Here is a 17,123-nt window from a genome sequence, read left to right as displayed (position 1 = left end):
GAGAAGGGAGCATTTGGCTTTCATAGCAGACCATGGACAGCGCTTGGAATCAATGGGCAGAGCTAAGACTGGAACAAGGGACAGGTATCAGGTGGGGTGACAGCAGAGGGGAAAACTCCAGCTCAAGTGGAGAGATCTGGGATCCCCTATGAGAAAGCCAGACTGGATTCTCCTGGGAAGAGCCCAAGAAAGACAGAGTGCAAACATCAAGCACTGAGTAAGAAGCAGGGGTGTGGCAGGCTGCAGCAGAGGTGAGGGTCCCCGACGATGATGGGATGTGCACAGGGCTTGGGGAAACTAATGTGGTCTCGCAGACAGACTACCTCAAAACTGGGAAAGCTGTGCAAAGCTGGGTGTGTGGCGTTAAGTAGACTGCAGGGAGGGCAGGCATCTCCTGACACAGCTGTCCAGTCTGACATCAAAGATCATTCTTTAATGGGCAGCTGATTCCCAGAAGGCCAGGGAGGGGAAGGCTTAATCCAGGTGAGGGGATTAACTGTGTATCTACTATATAAACACTGCGTGGCTGGGGGGACTTCTTCATGTGAGGTCTGGATCAGCAGGCATGACTGAAATCCTAAAGACCCAGGAAGTAACCCAAAGGATAGGAAGTTTAGACCAGAGCAATGAATAACCCAGTAGGATCTCAGCACTGAGAGGCTGGCTGATTTAGGGGAAGAGGGGCTCTCTTGCACAGACACAAAATACAATTATCCCAAAGACTGTCTTGCCAAAACCCTTTGGAACTTGTCCCAAATTCTTCCAAAGAAGGTGCTCTAAGCAATGAGTCCAACAATGGCATTCTAGTGCCGGGGAAGGAAGTGATGTTCAAAGTGCTAACAATTCATTGCAGAAGTGGAAAGCGTCATTTCAATTAAAGCAACATGCATGGGGCTGAACTGAAAACAGCCCCAAAATGAAAGGATTGAAAGGCCCTGTAACAACCAGGGACAAAGACACTTGTGGAGAAAAGAGCAAACTGCACCACAACCAATGGTGCAAGGAGGGAGTAGAGAGGGCCCTCCAGGAGATACCTGGAACCAGACAGCCGCCAATAAATTAATGGGAATCTCCAACATGCAGAACGGCTGCTACCCCAGCTAGCCCTTCTCAGAGGTGCCCTAATCCCCATGTGTATCCCTCTGATTACAGTCCCCCCCCCCAGCCAAATGTCACCAGATATGATGCCACCAACTGCCTCTGGGATTTTGCGAAACTGGGAACCACAGTTCTTTGCACAAACACATCCAGAAATCTCAGCCTAAATACAACAAAAGGAGCTTCAAGGGGAAAGTGGATGGGCATGGAAGGAGCAGTATGCCTTTGAGGACTCCTGATACTGTACCAGAAGTACTAACCACATGAGAAATCTCTCCCTACGTCTACACAGAGCTGATGAGTGTATCTAAAATTACTTTTAAAGAATTAATAGCTTTGGGGTACTTTTCCCTGTGAGTGAGCAGTGGCTAATTTGCCCAGTGTTTTGGTGGTGTTTTTTTTTTTAAGACAATTGCACAAGATTCCATCCAAAGCCTTCTAATTCTTCCACTTCAGTGGTCTGAATCCCACTAATAAACAATCAGGACTTTAGACTCCCTTAATGACGGGGAGAGATTCAAACGAAGATGTTTTGCCACTCTCTGCAAATTTCCTGTAGGTACTGCCTGTTGAACAGGCCAGCAAAATGACGAATTTATTCAGGACTGATTGCATTGAGTATGTAAGCATTTCTGAAGGATTAAAAAAGAGGGTGAGAAATGGTTGTGAGCTGAATGAATGGCGGTGGGGGGACTACAGCCTCCAAGCTCCCCAGTCCGGCATGGAGCAAGGCTGTGAGGAGGAGGGAACAGACTTACTGCATGGATGAGCAAGGACCCGGACCTCGTCCACAGCGATGTAGCCAGGATGACCCTTCAAAGAGACGGATTCAAATATCACCTGCAACACACATGGGGGAGAGTCAATTTTGCAGAAGTGGTTGTAGGCATTATAGGAAGCCGCCCAGCCCCCAAACCTTCTCTTTCAGCTTCCCATGAGAGCCTCTCAAAGAGGCACTACATTACTCTAGCACACTACCCTGCCAATTGCCTCGGATTTCCAAAACAAGGTAAAAAGGCCACATTCTAATGGCCAAAGAAGAATCAGCCACACGGAACATTTTTAACGGATTTCATAAATAACGCTTGAATGCAGAAAAACCACCCAAACATGGCTTGAAACCCCAATCTGCACCTTTTCCATTGTTGTTTCAAGTGAAACACAGAGAAGAATTACTTCCTAATATCCCAAACTTTCTTATGAACTGTGACAGGAGCTTACCTTAGAAGCTACCATAAACCAAGGAGGGTTTACCCTGATTTGATTCTACATCCCCCAGGAATATATTCCATCTGAGTTTTTAAAAATTTTAATTCCAATACAGTTAACATACAGTTTCAGGTGTCCAATATAGCAATTCAGCACTTCCACACAATACCTGGTGTTCATCACAAGTGCACTCCCTAATCCTCAGCCCCTATTTCTCCCCTCCCCCACCCACCTGCCCTCTGGTCACCATTAGTTTGCTCTCTGCACTTAAGGGTCTGTTTCTTGGTTGGTCTCTCTCCTCAATCTCAATTTCTTAATAATACCTCTTGAAGATAAGCCCCATACACAACTGTTGGTATCCGGGAATTCAAGGGCAACAAGTTCTTTGAATTCTCCATTCTGACTCTCACCCAAACTGTGTATTTCAGTGGAAATTTTACAACTCAGTTAACAGCTGTCCTTGTCACCCACTAACTTCACCTAGAAGATGTGACTATGTGGACACTGTGATTAATGCCCTTGACCTCCCTAATTCCAATGGTCTTTATCTCCCATCAGCTTCAGCCATAGGTATAAATGCTCGGGCTTCTCATATTCTTTAAAAGCTACCCTCTGGCAGCAGGATCTGCTTTAGCACAGTCCAGCTGTGTTACTATCACATTTGGGATTCTCAGTAGTTTCATCAACACTCACTCTCAACACTTCCTTACTTCCCACTGCAAAACTCCCCCCTCCCACTATAATCTGGACTTTTTCCCCCAACACTTTCCCCAGGACTGCTCTCATGGCAAATACCAATAACCTCATAGTTGCCAAATTCAATAGATAGTGTCCCATCTTTATCTTAAGAAGGAAGACAGTGTAATGCTTGAGCTCTCGATCAGAATGCCTCGGTTGCAGTTTTGGCTACACCACTTACTAAGCATGTGACCTTGGGCTATCCTAATTATTAACACATGTTCCATGAATGAATACAATGAATACAAGTCACGGGAGAATGGGTGTGTGATAGTGAAACATACATTAGTTCAGTGTTATCTCTCCCTTCTTCTGCAGAAATAAGAATTCTATAATGAAAGAGAGAATCTCTCATTCATCAGAATTCTTGAGAATTTTTTTTTGTAAAGCATGAGATTTGGGTTTTTTTGTAAAGGTGAGATTTGGGTTTCTCAAAAATAGAAGAAAAATATTCCATAATAAACAAGGGAAAGAATGTTCTCGTTTTCCATTAAATGAGTTAATAATTATAAATTGCTTGCAACATACATGGTAAGATATTGGTAAATGTTACTATTGTTGTTCTTACTCTTTAGACAGGGATGGAAAGAAAAGAGGGAATGTGAGGGAATGGTGGCAGGTTTGGGGAGAGGAGGAAGCTAATAGACTCCCTGATGTGACTGTCCTCTGTAGCCACGACCCCAAGTTTCCACTGAAGTTCATTCTCTCAACAGACTCTTTGGTGTAAGTCATGACTGGCAAAAAATGGTGGAAGCTGGACTTTGGGTCCATGTGGAGTTACATGGAAATAGAGGCACGTGTGGCTTCAGGAACCAAGGGAGTTAGGGAAGGGTGGTCGGGAGAAAGCACAGAAGCATAGAGAAAAGGACCATGGCAGCCCAGCAACTCATTGATAAAGGCTCCAGACTCACAAGACATTAGAACTAGGTCCATAGTGTATTTATACCAAAGGGCAGACTCTGGATACAGCTGAGAATAAAGCGCTTCCCAAGAAAGAACTGGGGAAAGTCCTCTCTCTGTCACTGCCAGATCACTCAGAGGAAAATGCTCACAAACATGAAGGAGCCCAGAGCATGCGTCTTTAGCATGCCATTCCAGAATCACAATTTTTTTTTTTTAAATAAAAATCATGCAAGCTGTCATGAGATAGACACCTTTAGTGTCTGGGGATTAAAGAGTCAACAACACAGATACGAGACTGGATATATCAGAAATAGTGCTGGAAGGGAAAGGAAAGATAAGAAGGTCCATTCTGAACCCTCCAAGGCCTACCTGGACTCAACTGCTGAGGCAGATCCCCGGAACACTCTCGATGAGGCTGTCACTAAGGTGAGTAAAGAATTGTAGAGGCTACTTTAGTGCTGTCTGTTTATAGCAGGCAGGGAGAGTGGGGTGGAAGACAGGCAGAAGGAGGCTTACCAACACCTAGCAATACTCCATGTCAATGTAAGGGAGCAGGGACCCTGAGGGGCAGAGATGCAGCCCAAGGCTCAGGCCGGGAAACCCACCTTCTCTGCAGGACATTCTTCAATCTTAAGGCCACTATGTGGACCTAAGGTCAACTACACATACCCCAGCCCCTAAAAACCTTAAAGACCTCCTGGGGCTTATATGGAAAGGCATAAACATCTCTCTCACGCATGAGCTGTGGAAAAGCCAGCAAATCATCTCCCAGGAGAGGCTCAGAGATGAATCATCCTCAACCTCTCCAAAAAGCAGGTTGTGTGCATGTCAGGAGAGGGGAAGGAGATGTCAGGACATGGTTTAAGGGAGCTGGCATTTTATCCTCCCTTTTGGTGGTCCTTGAGCACAGAATCTGCATAGCAAGAGTTTCAAGGGGCTGCAAACATTTTATCCAAAGATGAGAGAGAAAAATGTTGGCTACCAGCTCCCCTCACAGGAAGAAGACCACATATATCTTCATGGAGAGGGATTCTTTAGGGCGAAATCAAGAGGACCTCTCGCCCACACCAGCCCCAGGAGGCCTGGCTAAGATGAGGAGTAGGATCTGCTGCCCAGCAGAGAAGGGGAGGTGGGAGAGAGGAGATGGGGTAGAGTGTGAATGGTGGGCGAAAGCAGCCCCCTCGGTGAGACGCACCCCCTTGAACTGTGTGTGAAGTTGCTAATCCTAGACAGTGACAGATCCCTGAGAAAGAGACTGGACTTCAAGTCCAGTTGAATCCAAGCCAGGCAGGTCCTAGATTTCACAAGTCTACATAGCAATTATAAGCAATGAATAAGACCACTTCACCTAGGCTGGTGATAGAAAACACAGTGAGCAGGTAATTGATAAAAAGTTCTCATTTTTTTAAAATCTTGGGATAGAACAGTTTAGAATCATTAAAAACATAAAATAGAGTTAATACCTCCTGCAAAGGGGCAGAGATTTAAAGTGTAGCTTAGGCAGTTTTAATAAGCCCCAGCTCCTGAGAGGAGGCAGGTGTGGGGCTAGAAGGCAGGGGGGAGTTCACCCTGGGCCCTGCTGAAACCCTGGTGCCACAGAGCCCACTAATAGGAAAGATGAAATTTCTGTGTTTATTACAGAGCTAAAAGTCAATTTTGCAACTATGAAATATGACTTTAATAAATGAATACACAAGCCATCAGGATCTGAGTCCCAGCACTGCTAAAAACTAAAATTGTATTTAGTCCACAGAATCATACATGCAGGACGGGACCTTAGGGTCCGATGAATTTTAAAATCTGCTTTGCAAGTATCTTTGAATCTATTGATAGATCTCCCCTTCTCTCCCCTGGATGTATGTGTGGGTGCTGAATCTGGGAGCATGCAGGTGTATGTGCACCTGTGTGTGCCCCTGTGTGTGTGTGGCCATGGGACTATTAGTGGTTGTGTGTGTGTGTGTGTGTGTGCGTGTGTGTGCGCGCACATGCACGCACATGCATGTCTGAGGTGGTGGGGGAGATGTGTCTGTTCTAAACTGTTGCTTTTGGTGCATTACTGGCCTTCTCACCACAAAGCTCACAGCAGAGGATATAATGTAACATAATGATGCTGTAGTAGCCAACAAGTTGGAAATGAGAAAATTCTCCCAGATGAAGCTGCCTATCACAGGGATGGTACAGAGCTTACAGAGCAGAACTCAACCACAGTGGCCATTTCTTCAAAGAAGAAATCGTTCCCCCTTCCTCTTTTTCTGTTCTCCCCTCTGTTCCTCCCCCTTCCCTCCAATAATTACTGAGGGCTACTGCAAGCCTGACATGTCATTTTATATAGATGCAATCTCATTCAATGCACAGAAGAACCCTCCATTGTACCGATTTCCCTCTCCAGTTTACAAATGAAAGCAAGTGATTCGGAATGATGACAGGATACATCCAACATTACACAGCTAGGGAGTGGAAGATTCTCATAATGGGCTTTTTTTCCCCAAAAGCAAGAAACTGAGCTTGGAGCCAGAGGACCTACGCAGGATTATAGGAACCTCAGTTTACCAATAATATGCCCTACTCTAGAACACAAGTCTTGCTCCTTCCCAACACAGGGAGTTACTACACAGATAAATTAGAGGCAATATGCTTACCACAGGGCTGGGACAAAGAGGGTATCCAAGCAATGTCCTTTTCCCTCTCTATACCCCATCGAAGAGCATCGCCAAGAGTGGCACTGTCCTCACCTGGGTCACTTTTCCTGCTCATTATACTTGCATCTGTGGCCCTACCCTATAATCCATTTAACATCAGGCCCTACGTAGAGGTTTTCCAGTTGGGAGTCCTAAGGCCTCACTGGGGGTATCCGTGGATTTACAGACACACTTACTTTATACTCAGTTATACAGGGGGTAGTCTTGGGCCCGGGCATCAAGATTCAGGCCCCGACTTTTCCAATGATCTGCTGTGTGCCCTTGGACTTAAGTATCCATCTCTAAACCTCAGCTTTATCACCTACATCAAGGTTCAGCAAACCATGGCCTGGAGGTCCAATCTGGCCCACCACTTGTTTTTAGACATAAAGTTTTACTGGAACACAGATACATCCTTCCACTCATTTCCATATTGTTTGCGGCTGCCTGCACAGTCTATCTGAAAGGACTACATACCATAGATGTTGAACTGAAGGATGCCTGAGGAGCTCCCAGCCACTAACCTTGCCAGCCTCGGGTCCATTTTCTGCTTCAGACTCTACAGAAATTTCTCCAAAATGCTGATTTGACTATGTCACTTTCTTACTTAAAACCTTTCAAGAGTAGGCATGGGGATAACTGCAAATAGGCAGAAGGGATTTACGGGGGTGATGAAAATGTTCTAAAACTGGTTTATGGTGATGACTGCACAACTTAGATTTACTAAAAATCACTGGATTGCACACTTCAGTGGGTAAATTCTAGGATATGTAAATTGTACCTAAATGCATACAGTTGTTTTAAAAAAAGAAAAGCTTTCAAGAGTCCCAGGCCAAGCGGACCCAGAGCGGTGCTCCCCCAGGCACGCTCTGCAGACTGACGCCAGCCTACGCCCCATGCATTCTCGGCCCGCAGTGAGGTAAATAGGGCAAGTGGGAGAGGTGTTTAGAAACTATTGCAGCACTGTGGCACTGCTGTGACATTTTTACTAGTCATGAAAGCACTGGGCCACAGTGAGTTGAGAAGAAAAAAATGGTCTCTTGCAACAGTTTGAGTGGCACTGCTCTAGAGATTACACTTAATCTCCTTGGCCTGGCATTCAAAGTCATCCACGACCAACTCTCTTCTGCAAGCTTAGCTCCCTGTGTATTTCCTTTGTGACCTACCCTGAAACAAGGGAGAGTTTCCAAACTCTGCAAAACTCTCTCACTCACTCCTCCAGCCCCTGGCATGCACCATCCCTGACAACTCAAATGCCTTTCCCTTCCTTTTTCAATAATTATTGATTCATCCTTCAAGACTTAGCCTAGCTGCCACCTCCGCCTGAAAGCCTTCCTAATTGCTTTTCCCCCAAATGCTCTATTCCTCAGGGGTGATCTTTTGACTAGTTATCTCATCTCTCAGAACCTCAATTTTTTCATCCATAAAATAGGGATAATAACAGAATGTCCCTCATCAGGTCTCTTTAAGCAGTTACTTTATAAAAGGCTTCCCTGTCTCTGTTCCCTCAGCATCCCGGAGAGCCCACTGTGTCCCACACTACAGTAACTGCTTATTTATGTATTAGTCTCCTCTTCCTGAGCGTGATTTCCAGGGAGGCAGGGGCTGCGCTGGATCGCCTCTGCACCTGCAGGGCCTTGCTAGAAGAGGCTCAGTAAATACAAGTTGCACAAATGAGTAAAGTAAGTCCTTTCTTGGCCTAACAACTCTAGTTGGGCAAGAGATATGTACGATTACTTTTTAAAAACTCAAAGCATGAAATGCCATACCTGGTAGAAATGTGGCCAGAAGGTGCTGATGGCAAGCTCTGCCTTCACCCAGCCCTCGGTGACGACCCCAGACACGTTCCAGACAGGGTTCCCCTGGGGGCCGCCGTTCACCTTCACATAGACATTCAAGGCTCCTGGGCTGGACCTATCACGGCTGGAGAAGTAGTAATGGAAATCGATACAGTGGGTGTCATTCTCTTTCAGGGTCGGCAGGAGAAGGTGGGCCTTCTGGCCAGAGGCCCTCCCAGAGCTGTTCACCATCATGAAGGATCCTGGAGACCCACAAAGGGGGTGGGAAGTAGAGACAAAGAGAGAAAAAGAAAATCCTTCTGATAATCAGTCATACCCACAAACCTAATGGCCAGAAATCAAGTCACTCTAGGAGCTTCTGATTGATCCTGAGGAAGCCACATCCTATCTTTCAACCTGAGTATCATCTTCCGTAACTGGGAATTTAGAAAACCTACTGAACAAGGCAGTTTAAAAATTAAGAGATGGCAACATGGGGGCACCTCGTGGCTCAGCTGGTCGAGTGTCCAACTCTTGGTTTTGCATCACAATCTCAGGGTTTGTGAGACTGAGCCTCGCATCAGGTTCTGCACGGGCAGCATGGAGCCTGCTTGGGATTCTACCTCTCCCTTTCTCTGTGCTCCTCCCCTGCACGTGCATGCATGCTCGCCACTCTCACTCTTTCTCTCAAAAACATTTTTTTAAAAAGCGAGAGATGGCAAAACGTATGAATATTTCTACAAAGTAGACAGTCTATATAAATTTACAGAAGAAACATCACATGCAGCAGGTCGCAAAGGAAACATGGAACAAAACCCCAGGAACACAGCTACCTGTGCAAACTCTAAGTGCAAAATGTGAAATGCAACCTTGTGCAAGCTCAGGCTGTCTCGATGGATGCAAAATGTCTCCAATGTAAGAAGTGTCCTTCCAACATATTCCACTTGGACCCTTGCATGCAGTTCAAGGAATAATTGACAACTACCCCTTCACACTGCATTCAGCACGAGGAATGATTCTAAGTATCCCAGAAGGACATATAAAACATAGAATATATTCAGTTAAGCAAGGAAGACCCCAAAGAAAGTGAGAGACAACTAGAAGATGTCCGGCCTGGAATAGAGGGTAAGTAATAATTCCTAAGCACTCCAGGAGTACCAATGTGATGCCTGGTGTCTTTTTAATATGTTATTCAATTTAATTTTCAGAATGAGCCTGGGAAGTAGAGGATTTTCATTCTATTTAAAGACTGAATGACTTGCCCCAGGCCCTCAGACAGGGAAGGATGGAGGAGACCCAGATTCTCTCCAACTCCACATTTACACTCTTACTCTGTGCAGAAGACATGACTACTGTTTTCAAGCATTAGGCAGGATGACTGCCCACAGAAAGGAAGGGAGCGTCTTTGGAGTTGCTTTGACAGATTAAATGGTTGTTTCTATAGTTCTTCAACCCACCCTGGATTCATGTCCCGGGCCTCCCAGAAGAGGCAGAGGCCATATCTCCACCCTTGACTTTGGGCCACACCTGCTTTGGTCAACAGGATGTCAACACACCGAATCAGGCAGAGGCTTGAAGTGTGCATATGCCTAGCTACGCTCGCCCTCTTGCATGACGCCCTCTTTCAGGACGGTGTCTTTCAAGACAGGTCTTTCAAGACTGCCCCAGCTAGCTGCTGCCTCTCTCAGCTGAGGATTAAGAACTGACATGTGGGGTCAAGAACCGAGTTCAGCCAGCACTGAAGAACCAAGCCATCCCCACACCGCAGCTAGAAGCGCAGCCACACAGTCAATACCCCAACCCAGATCTGCCAGTCCACAATCAATGCTCAGACCCATGAGTGTGAGAGTAAATGCTCACTGCCGTTTGCCGCTGAGTTTCCTCTTCTTTTGCTGGGCAGCATTACTGTGGCAATTGCTAATTGATAAAGGTGCTAGAGAGGCACATCTATGAAAGAAACCACAGGAGGCAAATTTCCATTTAAAGGTCCTTCTAACAAAGGCCCTGGAGACATAGTACCTGGCCACTACAGGTGGCTAAACAGAGCCTGGATAAGTGAAGAGATGTCTAAGGAAATTTCACCATCAACTGCTAGGGCTGAACTCTGTGAATTAAAGTCCCATGATGCTATGAAATAAACTACATCGTAAAACACAGGAGATCAACTCAGGATTCTGGGACGAACGCTCCTACCTAGAAAAACATTGTTGCTTTGAAATCTCATTTTAACCACTAAAATCTTCAATTCAGAATGAAACCTTAAGACTGCTTATTCCCAATTGAGGTAAGCCACTTTAGGAAGCAGGCTTATTCATGCACCGTAAAACCCAGAAGATTGGAGCTGCCAGCTAATAAGTACTGGGCACTGTTGCTCATTGGGATTCTAGAGGGTACCAAGCATTCAAAGCCCATACTCCTTGGATTCTGCATGAATTTAAAAATAGACACGGGACAGGGATGCCTGGGTGGCTCAGTCGGCTGGGCGGCTGGCTCTTGGTTTTGGCTCAGGTCATGATCTCACGTTTGTCAGTTGAAGCCCCACATTGGGCTCTGTGCTGATGGCACAGAGCATACTTGGAATTCTCCCTCTCTCTGCCCTTCCCCCTCTTGCGCTTGCTCTCATTCTCTCTCTCTCTCTCTCTCTCTCTCTCTCTCTCTCTCTCTCGAAAGAAAACAAAAAAGAAAATTTCACACAGGACAGATAGAGTTCAAAATTCCTATTTTATTATTCACAAAACTGGATTAGAGAAAGTAACTTGGACTTGAGGCCAAATCAGGCTTCTGCATTATCTTCTCTGCACGAGCACACAAAGCAGGTGGATGGTCGTGGACTCCCTCCTTCTGACTCCACCCAGATCCCTAGGCCTGGAGCTATCCTGGAGAGATGGCCACTTAGGGTCAATGGGTAGGCCTATCCCGAAAACGAGCCAACAAGAAGCAAGGTGACTGAGACAGAAAAACAGAAACCTAGAGCTATCAGACTTTCACCATCCCACCAATCAGAAAACTCCCTGCCTCCTGGGACAGGAGGCACTGAAAGTAGCACAGAGGCCACGTCTCCCCAACCCCTCCATGTTTCCAAGAGAATCAAGTCTCCTTGTTTACGGCCTGGTGCTAACACAGGGTAAGTGGAGAGATGTCCCTCGGCACATGTATTATCTCTAATTATCACAACCTCCCCATTGAGGCAGCAAAGAAAGAACCATGGCAAGGGGAAACTGAGCACAGAAAGAAGACTGAGCTAGCATACATGCCTGTATTTGTTGACCTACATGCCACAGGGTTCCAGAAGGTTTCCCAGGGATAGATGAGTGATGCCTCACAAGCCCCATGAAGCAGACTGCACCTGCCACAGAGCTGTGGCACAGCTATGTGTAGGGACGGCAGCCTATGAAGCAAGCAGTGCCTGGCTCTCTCCACTAAGAATCCCATAGCGCCCCTGTGGGCATTTCAGCTCCTGTCCTGCCAATCCACACCGGGCTGCATATAATCCGCAGCACAAAGAGTCGGGAGCATTTCCCTTTCACCAGCTCAGGCTTCTACTTCTTCATCCCAGCTCCGGTGGTGAGCAAGCTCATGGAAGAGGCAGAGCTACGTAACATACATACACCTCCATGACCCTAGAGCTTCTCTCTATCCTGCTGTCCCTGTGACTGCAGATAGACGAGGCTCCACCTCCCACAAGGCAGAGGTGCTGAAAGTGTTTGGCCTTCTATCTACCCTCCATTTGGAGAGATTCCTGGTTCGTTAACACACCTGTCCTCTTTGTTCTGGGCACAGAGCTGGACTGCATCCCCCAGCCTCCTTTTTAGAGATTGGTGGGGCCACACAACTGGGTTCTAGCCAATGGGGCCCAAGTATGGAAGTGTGCCACTTGGCAGATGGAGGCTTGGTTCGTAAAAGCCACCTCCCTCCCCCCAAACCTACTTCTACTGCCCCACCCTCCATTAGCTTGTCCCCCAAAGGATGGTCTGTCAACCCACAGCATCACCATCACCTGCGAGTTTGTAAGAAATGCAGAATCTTGGGGCACCTGGGTGGCTCAGTAGGTTAAGTGTCCAACTTCAGCTCAGGTCATGATCTCGTGGTTCATGTGTTGGGCTCTGTGCTGACAGCTCAGAGCCTGGAATCGGCTTCAAATTCTGTGTCTCCCTCTCGCTCCCTCTCTCTTTGCCCCTCCCCTGCTCGCACTCTGTGGCTATCAAAAATAAATAAACATTAAAAAAAATACAGAATCTCAGTCCCCACACCAGGCCTTCTAAATCCAAATCTGCATTTTATCAAGATCCACAGGTGATCTGTATGCACAATGAGGTGTGAGAATCACCTCTCCCTTGTCTCTCCCATCCACCAGCTAGCTGAAAGCATAGGATTCAGAGGATTCCACGAGAAATGGAACAAAGTAAAAGGAGCCTGGTTCCCTGAATGACCATGACCATCAGGAAGGCTACCCACCTATTAGAAACACTCATTTTGGCTTTAAGAAAACAAGGAATAAACTGTTATTGGGTTATTAAGGCATCGAAATTTTGAAGTTTATTTCCACAGCCAGCATTATTGTTTTGGCACCCCCATAGAACCCTTACTTCCCACAAGTCCCTTTGTTTAAGGGGATAGGATGACACACAAAGTAGGGACATCACAGAAAGCGGTATCCTAGTGTCAACAGAGGCACAAAGAAAAAAGAAAAGAAAAAAAGAATCGACTCTGAGAACGAATTCTTAAAAAAGCAAGAAATATCCTGGATCTTCATTAAGGTAAGCTGGATGTGAGTCTGGTCAAGGTCACGGTACCACTACCACCCTGGCCCCTCATGTCTATTTTGAGGACTTGATATGCATGCCCCAGCCTTTAGACTAGACAGAAAGGTGTGTGTTTTTGGTGCAAGGCTCACAGAAACAGACAAGCATATTGAAAAATATATATTAGAAAAAAAAATGATGGCTGCCCACCCCACCACACCCCACCCAGCCTATTGGCAAAGGAGGGAAGGGACATAGACCAGTAAGGTATAGCAGGATGGAGTCCTGCTCATGAAGGTCTTGGCAAAACTGGAGGAATGAGCAGTGCCGCTCTGGGGTCCAAGTGACAGAAGGGGATGGTGAAAAGTCAGCATCAGCAGGTGGCAGACCCAGCAGGAGGGAAGGAGTCTGCACCACTTTGGGGGGGAGGAACCCACAGCGGCAACAGTGGGTGTCCCTGAGGAGCCCAGAAAGAAGCTTGGCAACAGAAGAACCCAGTGCAACTGATCTTAAACTCATGACCAGGGGCAGCCTTATGAGGACAGAGGCCCAATGGTCAAGTAGGTGGAGCACCAGGGGACAATAGACTCAGATCCTGGTTTAGTGTCCTATGGCTGCTGTAACTAATGACCATAAACTCCATAGCTTAATTGAACACAAATTTATTCTTTTATGGTTCTGAAGGCCAGAAGTCTAAAATCAAGATGTAGGTAGGCTTCTTTCATTCTAGGAACTTCAGATGATAATCTGTTTCCTTGTCTTGTCCCACGTTTAGACTACACTCCCTGGCTCCTGGCCCCTTCATCTCCAAAGGACATCACTCCAACCTCAAGCTCCACTGTTACCTCTGTTTCTGATTTTGATGCTCTTGCCTCCCTCTTATAAGATCTCTCACACACTGGGTATACCCAGACAATGCAGAACAATCTCTCCATTTAAGTGTCTTAAACACATCTGCAAATCTCTTTTGCCCAGTAAGGTTAACACAGGCACAGGTTCCAGGGATTAGGACATGGTCATCTTTGGAGGGCCATTTTTTTGTCATCATTTTACATTAACATGAACACATATGTATTCCCAAGCCAGTGAACCAGAGACACAGCACGACAGACCCATTTGGAGCCAGCCGGCGTACACTGTCTAATGGGCAGGTATCCTGGGGAGAATCTGAGCACTCTCATGTGAGTATAGAAGATTCCTTGCACTAGTGGACCCTGTCATCAATTAGTAAGGAAGTATGATGTAAAAAGTAAAACACAAGGTCATATCATTTGGCTCCCAATTGGGACAAAAAAGAAAAAGGTTTGGGGCTATAACCAGGGAAGGTCCATCCTTAGCAGTGGAGACTCATCAGGGCTGCTGGCCAGTATGAACATCATGGTCATACACTGCTCCTAAGATACCAGCCCTGCATGGTTACCTCCTCCAGGTTAATCAGACTGATGAGCTGGAGAAACTTTCCCTGTGGTTTGGCCACCCAATATCCGAACTCCCTTCCTACATTTGGGTAACTACCCCATTTTGAAACACAGCCTACCTTCCTCTACGGGAACAGAAAAGGCCAGATGCCCTCTTTCCCAGGAAACCTAGCCTCACGTATCTAGAAGGACAGCTCTGGAGCAGGGCAGAGACGTGGTAACAACGCAGAGAGAAGGGTGATGAACTCAGCGAGGGGATCTGGGGTGTCTTCTAGTAGTGGGCTATGCAGAGCCCGAGAGTGAAGAATGTGAAACTTCGTCAGCCCGTGAGTGCACTATGAACCCTGGTAGTGGAATCTGGCCAGCTTTACGCCCTGCATGTACCTGAACAAACCCCAGCTCCTTGCAATCCTCCCCCGTGTATTTCTCCAAGTCCTCAAGGCAGGTGCTCACTGCCGACTAAATTAATGATGCCAATCCCCTTGTCCTCCCCCCTGCCTCCCCGCACTTCTGGCACAGCTCTCTTGAATGGTCCTCAGCTCAAGGATTGGGCAGGTCCTTGCAGTGTCTCGGCTGAGGCACACTCTCAGGGGACCCACGAAAGAGACGCTTAAGCTCCAAAGTCAGTTAAGGTTCAAGAGATAGCTTCTTGTGCAAACTTACATGGTCCTCCCCCCTCCTCCAACAAACAGGGTGAGGCTCGCCCAGCAGCACTACCCCCTTAATTCCACTTTGGCATCATCCTTTGGGATGGATTTTCTCCTCCACAGCAGCCCTGCGGTCCCTGCCAACAGGCTTCCTCCAGTCCGCAGGATGCACCTGAGTATTCTCACATCCTCATGGCACAAGGCTCAGTTTTTTCTCTCCCGGCACCCCTTCCCCAGGAATATCCTCAGCCACATTATGTGTGAAGAGATCCCAGAAGGCAGAGAGCTTACATCCCCACATAAGGTCTATATGAGCCTCTTCTCTTTCCCTGTCAGTTTCCCTTTCGTGGATGTGTGCCTGGTGGTAACTGGGGAAGGCATTTCAAAGAGAGGGAACAGCATGTGCAAAGGCACAGGGACTGGAAGCCAGAATATTCAGCAATGCAAGCATAGTGTCTTTGGGAAGAGCCCTAAAAACACCTCATAGCCCACCTTACAGAGCTCTGACCACATCCTCCACAAAGGAAGGAAGCCATATCTGAGTTGAGCCCAGGCCTGCCGTTTTAGAGACTGTTAAGGACTGAAAACCCTCCTCTACCAGCAGCTCAGTGGGGGCCCCCTTTGATCAACAGGTTGGCTTAATTAATATCATCCCAGGGCTGTCAGTTTCCCGGAGATCAAAAATGAGCCAGTCATTACGCCAAGATCAGTCAGAAACAAGAAAGGGAAGACTGTAAATATATTCTTTTCCCTTCCCCCCCCCCCAAAAAAAATCTACTGACGCGATAAGGAACATAAAACAGCATTAGTTTCCTCATAGTTATTATACATAGCACCGAAAATTGTGGAATTAAACCAGGAAGTACTCTCCGGCTGGCCATAAATTTTGCATTTTTCCCCTTCGTGCATAATAATGCCTTGATACGCGCCCCGTTATTGATGTGTCTGCAACACAGATCCCCTTTTTGGAGGCAAAAGGCTTCTCCATAGCAGATGGCGGCTATTGTGTTTACACATGAGCACCTCAGGATTGCATTTCCTCACGTCGGCAGTAAAAAGAAAGCCCTAATTGAGTTTTTAATGGCTTTGCACATTGTTCATTAAGATTACATGAGTGTGCTCAGGCGACTGGCAGCTGAGGGCCTGGGGCTCCGAGAGCTCAGAGCTGTCCCTGCAGACAGGTGGCCCCGCCAGCTTCCAGCGCCAGCATCTACGTGAAGGGAGAGGATGGCAGCAGGGACCCAAATGCTGCCCGGAGCCAAGGCAGCTGTGGTGACATGAAGCACGTGCTGGGTTTCAGTCCCACTTCTGCTCTTTCTTAGTCGTGTGACTTTGAGCAAGTCATGAAAACTCACTGGGCCTCAATGTTCTCATCGAGAAAATGGGAAAATGAAAGCTCCGTGTCAAACTTTTTTGTCTGTTTTCAGTACACAGTTTTTCAAAACTGGGAGCACCTGGGTGGCTCAGTCGGTTAAGCCAACTGAGCTCCAGGTCGGCTCCTAAATCCAACTTAGGCTCAGGTCATGATGTCAGGGTTCATGAGTTCGAGCCCTGTGTCGGGCTCTGTGCTGACAGCTCAGAGCCTGGAGCCTGCTTTGGATTCTGTGTCTCACTCTCTCTCTCTGTCCTTCCCCCACTCACACTGTCTCTCTGGGTCTCTTAAAAAGTGAATAAATGTTAGAAAAGAAGAGAAGAGAAGAGAAGAGAAGAGAAGAGAAGAGAAGAGAAGAGAAGAGAAGAGAAGAGAAGAGAAGAGAAGAGAAGAGAAGAGAAGAGGAGAGAGAAGAGAGAAGAGAGAAGAGAGAAGAGAGAAGAGAGAAGAGAGAAGAGAGAAGAGAGAAGAGAGAAGAGAGAAGAGAGAAGAGAGAAGAGAGAAGAGAGAAGAGAGAAGAGAGAAGAGAGAAGAGAGAAG

At 46.9% G+C, this 17,123-nt stretch overlaps 1 protein-coding gene across 14 annotated transcripts in view; it reads right to left on the bottom strand.

Annotated features, from left to right (window-relative positions):
• The window catches only part of PTPRT (protein tyrosine phosphatase receptor type T), a 1,064,810-nt gene that overhangs the window by 697,770 nt on the left and 349,917 nt on the right, over positions 1-17,123 (bottom strand). For all 14 annotated transcript variants that reach the window (XM_023251232.2, XM_023251237.2, XM_023251233.2 and 11 more), the window contains exons 3-4: positions 8,396-8,667; positions 1,857-1,938 (exon numbers count right to left, since the gene is read on the bottom strand). In XM_023251232.2, the coding sequence (XP_023107000.1) occupies positions 1,857-1,938; positions 8,396-8,667 (354 nt within the window). The remainder of the gene's footprint in view (positions 1-1,856; positions 1,939-8,395; positions 8,668-17,123) is intronic.

Source organism: Felis catus, chromosome A3 (genome assembly GCF_018350175.1).
Source record: "Felis catus isolate Fca126 chromosome A3, F.catus_Fca126_mat1.0, whole genome shotgun sequence".
Classification (NCBI taxonomy): Eukaryota; Metazoa; Chordata; class Mammalia; order Carnivora; family Felidae; genus Felis; species Felis catus.
Note: the sequence above shows the minus strand (reverse complement) of the source record. Positions and strands in the feature narration are given on the sequence as shown.